General features: G+C 39.6%; 1 protein-coding gene across 4 annotated transcripts in view; it reads left to right on the top strand.

Moving 5' to 3' along the window:
• Positions 1-7824, top strand: part of SMAD9 (SMAD family member 9) — a 60111-nt gene extending 52287 nt beyond the window's left edge. For all 4 annotated transcript variants that reach the window (XM_061171266.1, XM_061171265.1, XM_061171268.1 and 1 more), the window contains exons 5-6: positions 3251-3507; positions 6440-7824. In XM_061171266.1, the coding sequence (XP_061027249.1) occupies positions 3251-3507; positions 6440-6583 (401 nt within the window). In that variant the 3' untranslated portion in view covers positions 6584-7824. The remainder of the gene's footprint in view (positions 1-3250; positions 3508-6439) is intronic.
• Positions 7825-12817: the final 4993 nt, after the last annotated feature.

Below are 12817 nucleotides of genomic sequence, written 5' to 3' on the forward strand. Positions count from 1 at the left end.
GGAAATCTTTACTTTTATATTATTTTTTGATCATACATTAAAAAAAAATTTTTATTTTGGAAAATTTCAAGCTTATACAAAAGTAAAGTCATGTAATCAATTTTCATATGACCATCTCCAGCTTCAATAATGAGTCGCATTCTGTACCATTCTTTTCCCCTGTCCCATCACAGTATTTTTACAAGAGTATTTTAAAGCAAATCTCAGGCCTCGTATCCTTTCTCTCATATATTTAAGTATATGTCTAACTTAAGGAATTTCTGAAAGTATCATCATTAATTACCCTCAGAAATATGCACTTTCTTCAAGCTCCAGAGGATCCTGACAGTCAGCCAGATTTTAAAATAGTTGTGCATCTTTGATGGGGAGTAAAGACTGGTGAGGCCCTTTGCCTTTGGGTTTCTCTGAAATCTTGATCTTACTTTAGATGGCCTGGACTCAAAAGAATGTCACCCTGCATTTCATAGAGTTTCTAAGTCAGTACGATTACACTTCTTCACAGCGATTAGTTGTATTTCAATAAATAGTGCATTTTTTAATGGGAAAAAAATAAAATAGTTGTGCAGAAGAGAGGGCAGCAAAGCCAAGGGGAATATCAATTACAAACTCCAGGGAAGGTGTTGAGTTTGTGCTCATAAGTTCAGGGTGTTTTCCAAGCAGAGTGGAGAGGCATCAGGGTTCTCTGAGCTGGGCTGTGGGGTGATGAGATCTACTTTCCGCAGGGATATCCTTTCCCCACCCCCACTCTCACTCCGGAGGGGATCCATGCATATTCCTTCCACTTTGGGACGTCCCCCTCTGACTGTCAGTAGGTTCCACAGCATTGGAACCCACTCACCAGCCTAATTAAGCCGCTGTCCTCCCCGCCTCCCCTCCATCACCTCTGTCATTCAAGGCTACAGAAGATGCCAGAAGGGACCTACCTGCAGCCTGACTCAGCAGATCCAAACCAAGCCCAAAGAGTCCTAATTAACCACCACACAGGACTCCAGACTCCCTAATCTCCTAAAGGGTGGGTGCAGGCACACACAGATGGAAAACTCAGATGAAGAAAGATGCAGCCCGAGAAGAGAGGTAGTCCGAGGTGTGGGTACAACTTGCCCGAGGACCCCGTCGCCTGGCTTCTCTCTCGTCTCAGGTAGCACCTCCTTCAGGCGTTTATCCTTACTGCTCACTGTTCTCTGTGGCGATCTAGCGTCTCACACATGTGGTTTGAAGCCACTCTTCTGGCCTGTCAAATGGATGCAAGTAAAATCCCTTGCTTACTTGACTCCTTCGATGCCGCTGTCTCTAGCCCAAATCCAGCCTCCTTCGCAGTGGGGTTGAATTCCTCCCCCGCCCCGGTCCCGGTACTGAGTCCTGGCTCGGGCTTCTGCGGGTGCATCCTGTTGGCTCTGCCCCTTCTTCTCGCTCAGGATGCTAAACTACTGCCTCCTTGTTCAGTCTTTTCTCTGCTTTCCATGTTCTGCCAGCATGTCTGTGGCTGCGGATAAGACTTTAACAGGACTGAAAATCCTCCCCTAAATAAACACCAGAGTCAGATAACAAAAATCTTATCTATTCTCCTTAATAGGTTCTGGGAGGATTATATATTTGAAGGTCATTCAATTCAAAGACATACTAAACACTTAGCAGCCTCACGTTCTGGCTCTTTTACCACCTGCTCGCTCTCACTTTGAAAAAACTCACAGCTACCCCAGAGGCAGGCCTTCCCCCTGGGAGTTTTTAAAGGAAGTCTGCTTGGATTCGCCCCTGCCTAACCTCCAACATGTCGCTGCAGCCAAGTAACTATGTCCCAGCTAATTAGGACAGTCCTTCTGCCTTCTCCTCACGGCCAGGGCCACGGGTGTCAGACCCCGGGCCGTTTAGGGGAAAGAATGATGGAGATGAGGAAGAAAAGGGGGAGAGGAAGGCTGAGCAGAGGAGGGGGAGCTGGTCTGATCTAGGCGCTGAGAGGGGAACCTTGGCCTGAATATCAGGAGCTGTGCTTTATCATTGTGACCCTGGGTCCATTTCTTCAGACTGTGTTGGAGTCTGTGGTTGGGATACCTAAATACTGAAAACCACTCTTCTCTAAAATTGTATTAAGGGAAAGGAGATCGGAAAAGGAAGCCATAAAGCTGGCGGGAGGTATAATGCAGAAGTGCCTCCATTGCTGCGGCTGTGTCCAAAATGTTTCCTAAATGCAGAGTTATGCACACCAGGGTCTGAGAACCCCTGGAGGTCTTCAGTTCTATTACTTTTAAATGTTTTATTTTTATTTTTAAACGATCCAAAGTCTATCACTGTAAGTACATTCAGTATCATTTCTACAAACCCCTTTTGCCACTGCCCAGCGACTGTACTTACAGTCATGTTGACACTTAGTGCTGGAGCACTTTGTTCCTGCTACAAGGTTGGGGAACAATCGTTCTGGTACTTAATACTCACTAGACTAGAACATCTCCATCTCACCTAACCCCAGTCCCTTGTTATAAACTTATGTGGAATCTTAAACCCAGACATTGGGAGGGAAAGCAACAACTGAAATTCACTCTGAGCAGCAGCGTTCTCAGGACGCTTTGCCTTTCAGCTCTAAGAATGTGAGATAAAGTAGCATAAACTACATTTTGATTGTGAGTTTTTATATTTTATCTGAAAACATGGCACAAATTTCACTGTTTGTAGGTAAAAAGAGGCATTGTTTCTATGACCTATAACTGTAGGTGATAAGCTTTAAAATAAAATGGGTCTCTTTGAGGTATTTATTAAGAGAAATGGATTTATAATTGTTGGTGAAATAAAATTTAAACTTCATTTATTGTTCCCTCTGAAGCAGGTTTAGTGTATGCACCTAAGTATTACCATGGTACTATCTGTGTCCAGTTCTTTTTTTTTTTTTTGACGTGTTCTGCATTATGTATTTATTTTGCATCTAATATTATGAGATCTTCCTTTTAGAAGGAACAAGCGTGAGATTGATCAAGTGATGGGAGTAGTACACGAGAGCCTACTTCTGTGTTCTTGGTGCTGATCGTAAACCTGGGTTGCAATCCACTTTTAAATGCACTCATGGAAAAAATATAGATGATAATTAAAGCAAGTCAGCCTTTGGGGCACGTGTGGTACTAATCGATGATTGGTGATATTAAAATTAACCTCACAGTTGCTAGTCACATCTCTTGAGGTTACAGAGGTGGATGAGAAGGGAAGGGTGATACAGCCAAGCGAAAGTCGGTGCTGGTGTTGGAAGACTGTTTTTGCCTCGTAGGCGTGCACCTGTACTACGTCGGGGGAGAGGTCTATGCCGAGTGCGTGAGTGACAGCAGCATCTTTGTGCAGAGCCGGAACTGCAACTATCAGCACGGCTTTCACCCGGCCACCGTCTGCAAGATCCCCAGCGGCTGCAGCCTCAAGGTCTTCAACAACCAGCTGTTCGCTCAGCTGCTTGCCCAGTCCGTCCACCACGGATTTGAAGTCGTTTATGAGTTGACTAAGATGTGCACCATCCGGATGAGTTTTGTCAAGGTGAGGAGTGCTTGCTTCCCGATGGTAAGATGGAAAATGAAAAATAAAACCAAAAGCACTCTTTGGTTGACGTGGCAGTTAGACAGCCAGGGCAAGTAGACAGCAGTTTCCTGGGGGGGAGGTGGAGGGGGGCACCCTCTTTAATTGTTTTCTTTGTTCTTTTTAAAGTAAATACAAATTTAATTTAAATTTTTATTATAAATTTTACAGTAAAAGTAAAACGAACAATGTCCTAGAAGTCAAAATTCTACCTACAGGTAATGGCAAGAGTAGGGAAACTACAGAGTCCAAATTTTACCAAACAATGTACAACTTTCCTCATCAGCAGCTTAACCGAGAAAAGCATGAGCTTTGTAAGCGAACAGATTTCAAATCAAATCCCTGTTCCCCTAACTAACAACTGATCAAACAAGGTAGCTATGCTATCTTTTTTTTTTTTTAACATCTTTATTGGAGTATAATTGCCTTACAACGGTGTGTTAGTTTCTGCTGTACAACAAAGTGAATCAGCTATACATATACATATGTCCCCATATCTCTTCCCTCTTGCATCTCCCTCCCTCCCACCCTCCCTATCCCACCCCTCCAGGTGGTCACAAAGCACCGAGCTGATCTCCTTGTGCTATTCGGCTGCTTCCTACTAGCTATCTATTTTACATTTGGTAGTGTATATATGTCATTGTTTTTTGGAAGAGCTCCTCCATGAGTATGAAATCTCTTGTTTAGCAATTTTAAGAAAATCCTTAAGCATATTACCTTTGGAGGAAAACCGAGTTAAGATAGTTATCTGATTTTTTTTTTAACGCATAAGATAAAGTGACAATGATAATTGTATAGGACTTAATGCTACAGAGATTCTTCCATCCCTCAAATTGCTGAGCACCTATGGTCACTCAGTAAATGTTGGTGAATTTACCTGAATCAAATAAGACACTCTCCTTACTCTTACAAAGCATACAGGCAAATGGAGCAGTCATATTTATAAATAAGCTACAAAACAGAACTGACTCTAATACAAGATAGTATGAATTAAGTGCTTTTTTATAAAGGTATAAACAAATTGGGATAGAAACATTATGGGGGTTGTGATTAATTCTGAGACAGCAGTAGATGTTCTGTTTATGAATATTTGTTGAATTTATCAAATTAGATCTTATTAAAATTGATGTGAGGGTTGGAGAACGGAGGAAAAGTTACTTAGCAGAAGGAAAAAAACTGGATTTGCACGCTGAAGCTAAAGACCTCAGTTTCATCGTCTGCTATTTCATCCCTCGCAAAGCACTTGCAAATAATTCTAATATTTCCAAATCTGAGCTTGTTTATCAAACTGAGTATATGTACGCAGTTTTCCCATTGTCATATATTCATCCAAGGAATCAGTATGGCTTGTTCCAGGTTTTTTCAAAGTAAAATTTATTTATTAATCCTTTAAAATTATCTTTAAAAATGTGTCCTGTTTTTCTATACTTCTTAAAAAAAATTTATTTTATTTATTTATTTTTGGCTGCGTTGGGTCTTTGTTGCTGCGCGCAGGCTTTCTCTAGTTGCGGCGAGCAGGGCTACTCTTCGTTGTGGTGCGCGGGCTTCTCATCGCGGTGGCTTCTCTTGTTGCAGAGCACGGGCTCTAGGCACGCGAGCTTCAGTAATTGTGGCACGCGGGTTCAGTAGTTGTGGCTTGCGGGCTGTAGAGCGCAGGCTCAGTAGTTGTGTTGCACGGGCTTAGTTGCTCCGCAGCATGTGGGATCTTCCCAGACCAGGGCTCGAACCCGTGGTGTCCCCTGCATTGGCAGGTGGATTCTTAACCACTGTGCCACCAGGGAAGTCCATTATGTCTTTATTGTATATATAATTTTAGTAATTATTTTAAAAATAAGAATCGAGAATAGAGTTTCCAATTGAAAAAATGACTTCTTGAATCCATTTCTTTCATGGTGACAAAGCAGTTTTATTCAAATTTACTGTTAAGCTTTAAAAGTATTTTCACACTGTCAGGCAATTAAATACCTGAAAACCTTTTCAAACGTTCTGATGCTTCAGAGCCAGCAGAGGGCGTTAAATTGCCATTAACGAACAACCATTTGACTTGCGGTTACTTTTTTCTAGGCCTGTGTTTTTCAAATTAGGATGAAAGGCCAATATCTCAGACGTAATTATTTCACTGTAACATAAGCTTGCATAGAAATCTTATTTTCCTAAGATCAGCAAGATGTATTTCTCAGATATGCAACCTTTAAATTCATAAAACTACACAATTCACAGTAAATAAACTGTTATTATATTGCAGGGACTTTTAAAAACATAAATCCCTAGCAAATGTAACTACAGATGATCAGTTTAAAAGAAATGTACAAGTTCTCATCACAAGAAAAAATTGCAACCATGTGAGGTGGTGGATGTTGACTGAACTTACTGTCTTTATTTTTACTGTCTCTCCTATGGATGGTCACAAATGGCAAATTGCCAGAAGTGAGCCAGCCGGGGAGAGGAGAAACAAGCTTTGTTCATCAATCCTGAATAACCAAGAGTGCCCTCAGCCCTCGCTTTACAACGTTCAGATCCAGTCACTGGTCTGTAGTGAGCAACCACTTTGTACAAAACACGGGTCTTCAGCATTAAGGGGGTGAACATGAGTTCAAGCTCCTTTCCCTGTGGAAGAGGAAGTGATTTGCCAGGGTCTCCAGCATGGCTAGAACCCAGGCCCTCTCTAGGTCCATGAATTTAGTCGTGAAACCAGGAGGAAACCATGGATGGGGACTCAGGGTATCTGGTTGATGCAAAAGTCGTCCTGTACTTGCAGGAACGTAGAGTTCACATTCTCAGGTCCCAGGAGCTGCCCCGGGTTGGGTGGGCTGTGTCCACCAGGCCTGCTGGGGCCTCTGAAGGGTGCCTGTAAAGTCTGGCACAATCACTCCGCTCCGTTTTTGCTTTTCAGGGCTGGGGAGCCGAGTATCATCGCCAGGATGTCACGAGCACGCCCTGCTGGATTGAGATTCACCTTCATGGACCACTGCAGTGGTTGGACAAAGTTCTGACTCAAATGGGCTCTCCACACAACCCGATTTCTTCAGTGTCTTAACAGTCCTGTCTTAATCCACATTTCTATAGGATAGATGCTATTGCAGGCAGTGGCTTATATCATTTCAGATTTGCAACTAACTGAAGTTTCTAAGTACATGTGTAAATACATATAATATATACTATTCACATTTTGTATCACCATTTGTTTTCTGCTTTCTAGTTAACCTGATGCCAGTACAGTGCAATTAGAAAAGCAGGTTTTTTGTGCCTACACTCTAATAAGCAGCAGCTTCTTTTGTGGGAGAGAACAAATGAGAGGCAACTGTAGGAACAGTATTTGAAGGGTGTTGGTAGAATAAAGGCAGCTTTAGTCCACCATGTCATGTAAGGCATGTTGTGTGGCCAATCTGGAGAAATATTAAAACTGTTTACGTAGCAAAAATCAGGTACTAGCAGCACTAGAGCAAATAACACTTTAGGACAAAAACAAAGCTATCAAACCCATAAAATTTAAATAACCTCACTGTTAGTGCTACTGGCCAAAAAAAAAAAATCAAGCTTGTAAAATCAGTTATGTAAGATAAGTCACATAAACTTTATTTCTGAAGTTGAAATACCTATAGCTGGACTATTGTGCTGATAGGAACGGTACATTTTAAACAGATTAAACTGTGATGGGAAAAGAAAGAAACTGTGAAGCTGAGAGTCATGTTGCCTCATTATCTACCACTGTAAAAAAAGAAGAATGAGTCTAATATGGGAAGATAAATATGAAAATAGCATGAAATGAGCTATATCCCCCAATTGCAAAATAAGACCAGAACTTAGTCTGAGAATCACCCACGGAGATGCCTGCTTTCCACATAGGAAATCTCAGGTTCCTGTTTTCCTGGTGATTCATGTCAGGCAGCTCTGCAGATTTCTGAGTCTGCACAGGGAGCTCTACGGCCATGTATGTCAGTCAGTCCTGTGTGCGGAAGCAGTAAAATAAGAGCATTGGACAAAAGCACCCTGTTTACTTACACCTTCTCACATTCCCACGTTCAAAGTCTCTAGGTGAGGGCATGCCTTTGCCACATTTTCCTCACATGTTGGCAAATATTAACTATCCACAGATGACTCAAACAGTGGTGAAGCCTTTGAGAAAATCTAGACACACTGCTGGGATCAAATTTGAGTTATTTAACTTAGTGTCTCTATTGATTAAATGATCTGCTGGTCATATGTGGTGGCCTCTTCTAAAACTAAAGCTTCATACCTGGAAATAACTTCCCAAGTAAGATAATAATTTCACAATCCCTATCATTTCTGAGGAACAGTGGTCCTGAATAACAGGACATTTAAAAAAATGTATCCACAACATCAAAACCTGTTCTTATTTACCCTTGGATGATAAAGAGAGGAAAATTTCCCAAATTCCTAGGTACTTTCATATATATATAATAATTCCCACCCACTAAACACTGCATTGCTTGGAAAAATATTTCACACCCTTTTTAAAATGTGTAATTTAAGAAGGTAATTATGCTTGTAACAGACGGTACTTCAGTGATCCAGGAGGTTTCTTCATTTATACATTCTGTCTCAACTCTTTCTAGCGTTAGTGCATAGTAGTTGTTTCTCATTAAATTGTATTCAAGGTAGGAATGATCATGTGAAAAAGATATATGTGTGAGCTACTGCTGTCACCTCTTGTAATGACTAGTGTCACCTAATAGAGGCTTCCCTATATACAGTAGAAAATATTACATTGTACATTAAAGCTAGGTGGGCCATTTAGTGTTTAGCAAACTCCGTAGTATATTGGTGCATCAACTATGTATGTGCCTGGCACAATGTTAGGTCCTGTGGAATCGAATGTAAACAAGAGACCCATCCCAGCCCTCTGGAGCTGAAAGTCTTAAGAGTAAATCTGTTTGTAGAATCATCTTCATGTTTCAAGAACTTTTAAAACAAACCATGCAATCTTTCTTATGCTTGAAAAAAAGTATAATTGACTTCTTAATTATCTCTATTTTGAAGCTGATTTCCCTTCTCTTCTGAGCAATCAAGTAATGGTTGAAGACTTCCTTGGATAAATGCTACTTTTCTTCTGTGTCTCAAAATTGGGTTTTTCTCCTTTTGCTTCCCTATTTTCCAATAATTCCCCATCTCCCCTTTTCTTGGAAAAGGCATTAATATGGTGAAGTCATCCTCATACAAGTACTGTTGCATAAAAGAGCATTAGGTGCACGTGGTTTGGGCTCCAGAGAGCAAACATAGCTTTCTGAATCTCTCCATCAGTGGTCAAACTCCTCCTCTGGTAGTCTTATACCTTTACGGGATTAATCGGTACTAGTTGCTTATAAGTGACATGAAAAAATACATTGAATTTTCATGCAGCTTTGGGAAACCAAGACAAAATATTCCAGTGAATCCAAATTATTTCTTCAAAAAATAAATGATTAAAGCGGTACGTATGCGTCATTACCAGTCCTATCTCACCAAAAGCCTTTATTAAGATACTGTGAAATTCAGAGAATTTAGAATTGATGAGAAGTTAATCCTTCAGTCACTGTAAGAGTCACATTTTAAATCAGCCTTTTAACATTTTTGCTGGCAAGAATTGTTAAAAATTGTAATGCAGTATTTGATTTCAAACTTCTAAATGTGCTCATTTAGCATTCATTCCTTGAGATAGACAATCCAAAAAATGTCATAGCATTCTTTTATAGGATAGTGAGCAAAGTGGACATGCTAAGCCATTAATTGCATCAGCCAAACATGTTTAAGGTTGCCATAGACAAGGATTGTGCAATAGAGAATAACAACATCTGGCCTGCTCACAAGACCCAGAACATTTATGGTGTTGTTCAAGCCTGTTTTTTTGTGTTTTTTTATTAAAAATTTGAGATGTGAAAAGTTTGTTTTAGTTAGATGATATTTTAATACCTGCCAGTGCTTTGGAACTATTAAGATGTCACTTCTCAATACATTTATGTTTTGTTATTCTTTTCTTTTTTTTACACTCAGTATAAATCAGGCAAAGTTGTACAACAACCTAGCATTTAGAATTTACTTTTCATTGTCTTCCTAGGAACTGAATACCCCCATCACAGCAACAAAAGCATTTTATAAGTACCACTTGCTAGACTTTAAGCACCTGCTTAACTTTGAGTATGTCCTGAATATTTGGTATATATAGTCAACAAATAAAGCAGAATATAACATGCATTCCAAATTTCATCTTTTCCTATTAAGGATTTAACAGCTGAACTATATGACAAGATTAGGTGATCCTGGCATATGTTAAGTTCAGATTAATGTAAAACCAACCAACAAAAAAGAAACTATTTCTATTTAAGTAATGTTTTTGATTATTGTAGCTAGGCTTCAATTATCCTTCAAATGCACACTTACACTGTTACCTGATTGTTTATAATAAAGAATACTGTGCCTATGTGTCTTTTGGCTCATTTTTCCCTGCAAACGTCATAGAAGGATTTGTTGCATATGAGTCCTTAAGATGATCTTAAACCATCCTATTTTGAAAATAGGATGTTTTTGAAATCCCAACATCCTATAGAGAAATTAGGTAACAGTTTTGAATTAAACACCTCAGAATAACTGGCATTAAATATAGAACCTTGCAGGGAGGGATAAATTAGGAGGTTGGGATTAACATATACACATTTATATATAAAATAGAAAATATATATATTCATATATAAAATAGAAAAGAACATAGAACTTTGAAGATACTTTGCAGTAATTTTAGAAAGGATATGCATAGAAGCTTTTTTTCTGGATATTAGCAAATATTAAGTGATATTACAGTATATAGGAGAGAATGAACAATTTTATTACTGCATACATCTATACATTGCTATATATTATCTATTTGAAAGGTGCTAAAGAAGGCAACTGAGGAAAAACTAAGATGAAATCCAGGAGGAATATGAACATATCTAAAAATGTAAATGTTCTATTCACTCCATTTAAATTTCCTTCCAGTCTATAAATGGAGGGGATTAAATACGTAAATATTTTGAGAAAACTTAGCCGCCTTAACTTGATCAAAGTTTTCCTTTTTTAATTTTTTTTAAAGAAACGGAGCCCTTTAGTCAAAAGAAATATTTTGTGGAGTTCCAAAGTGTAAACAGATGAAAGACAAGCTATTCTGGTTCGATACAGGTGAGGATTATGAAACTTTAAGTTTATGGAAAGCAGTGTTTGTGTCTTGCTTGTCTTTGCATCTCCCATGGTTCCTGACCCTGTGCTTGCAACCAAAATTTGGTATTGGCACTTCAACCACTAACTAGTACAGATTTTTAAATATATCACTGTATAGACATAAAATATTGTCTTTAAACATTAGCCCATCTAACTGAAGGAATATTTTCATCATCCTAGGAACTTCCACGTATTCGTTTATTAGACGATTCTTGTGCATCAGCTACTACCAGGTAGGCACCATAGATGGCAATGACAACACAGTTTCTGCCTTAAAGAAGCTTATCATCTGTGGAGGAAATGAACAAGTAAACCAATAAAGGTCAGTGTGCTATCAGTTGTGACAGGCTGCCAGTGGACCAAGCAATGACACCTCTATCAGGCCCTGGATGGGTACCCAGGAAAGCTTCTGGGCTGATCCACCTTGCCTTCCTTCCCATCAGTTCCCTTAGCAAGTCTCCCAGACATTTCTATACCAGCCTAGGTGCCTGATCTCTGTGCTCCCATCATAATTCGTGCTCATCGACGGTCAGTTATCAATTCCTGCACCATATTGTTTTCTTGTCCATCCGTCTCTATGAAGCTGGGAGCTTTTTAAGGGCAAGGATTGTATCTATTCGTGTTCAGCATTTTCCAGCTGTTGTTTGTTTAGAAAGGCATTTGGGGTTCACATTATAAAGGCAGAAATGGTATTTGTCTCATTCTCCTTTTTTAAAATCAGCAATTATTTAATTTCTTCTCTTCAAAATAAAAATAATTGCAAGCCTTCAATTACATGTCCAGTGACCATGCTGCAGCTGGTGGGGATGAGAGAAACATGCTTATGATTTAGTTTGCAAAGTTTCAGCTGCACAGCAGTAGCAAGGGAAGATAGCTTTGACAGTTAAACTGTTAAAATTGTTTTTATTCTAAGCACTTATTTTCAAAATGTGAATTTGAGCAAAGACAAGATGCATAGGAATTCTGATGTAACAAGTTAACAAGGAGTATAAAAAAGGTAACAGTTCTGAAAGTTTATCTCTGTATGATCACTGATGATTCCATTATTTGCATGCATCTGATAAAAATGTTATGTATGGCCTCAGATTTACTCCAGTAATCTGAAAGATGATGTTAAATGGAGTGACTATAATGAAAATTATATTCAGGTTTGTTTTTTTTAAGCCAGAAATTACTCACACCTGCAGTATGTTATTTGGAGATAATGTTTGCAAGTGACAGGCTAAATTTTCTCTAACCTCATCATTTAGAAAGAAGAAAACTAAACATTCTAAAAATAACCCACTGATGTTTAATGAAGATGCCTGTGGAGAGAGGCTCAGGAGTAGGGGTAAGAAGACTTTTTCTATCAAGGGGCAGACAGTAAATATTTTCAGCTTTGCAGGCCATGTGGCCTTTGTGACTGTTATAACTACTCAACTCTGCCATTGCAGTGCAAAAGCCACCCTAAACAACGTGTAAGTGGATGGGCATGGCTGTGTTCCAATGAAACCTTATAGACACTGAAATTTGAATTTCATATAATTTTCACATCATGAGATGATTTTCTTTTGGTTTGTTTTCAACCATTTAAAACTGTAAAAACTATTCTTAGCCTGCGGCAGTACAGAAGTGAGCTGCGGGTTGGATCTGGCCTGGGGTGGGGTGTCCCGGTTTGCTAAGCCCTGCTCTGGAGGATGAGAAGCTGTCTTGAATGTACCAACCACAGCCATACGCCCATCTGAATGCAGCCTCAGGAGACACCCCAAGCCCGACCACCAGAACCCCTCAGCTAAGCTCAGCCAACCCTTAACATTGTGGGTTGGGCAGGAAGGTGATTATGGTAAGCCACTCTGCTTTGGGGTGGTGTGTTAGATAACTAGTCACAAACGTGCGGAATGTTAATGAAACTTTTTCTTTGCTTCATCCAGAAGCCTCAGGTGGGAGTAGCTTCTCATCACAAAGCACAGGCATGCCTGTTTGGAAGCACCTACAATTTTTTTTTTTTTTAAACATCTTTATTGGAGTATAATTGCTTTACAATGGTTAGTTTCTGCTGTATAACAAAGTGAGTCAGCTATACATATACATATATTCCCAT

Source organism: Eubalaena glacialis, chromosome 16 (assembly GCF_028564815.1).
Source record: "Eubalaena glacialis isolate mEubGla1 chromosome 16, mEubGla1.1.hap2.+ XY, whole genome shotgun sequence".
NCBI classification, from domain to species: Eukaryota; Metazoa; Chordata; class Mammalia; order Artiodactyla; family Balaenidae; genus Eubalaena; species Eubalaena glacialis.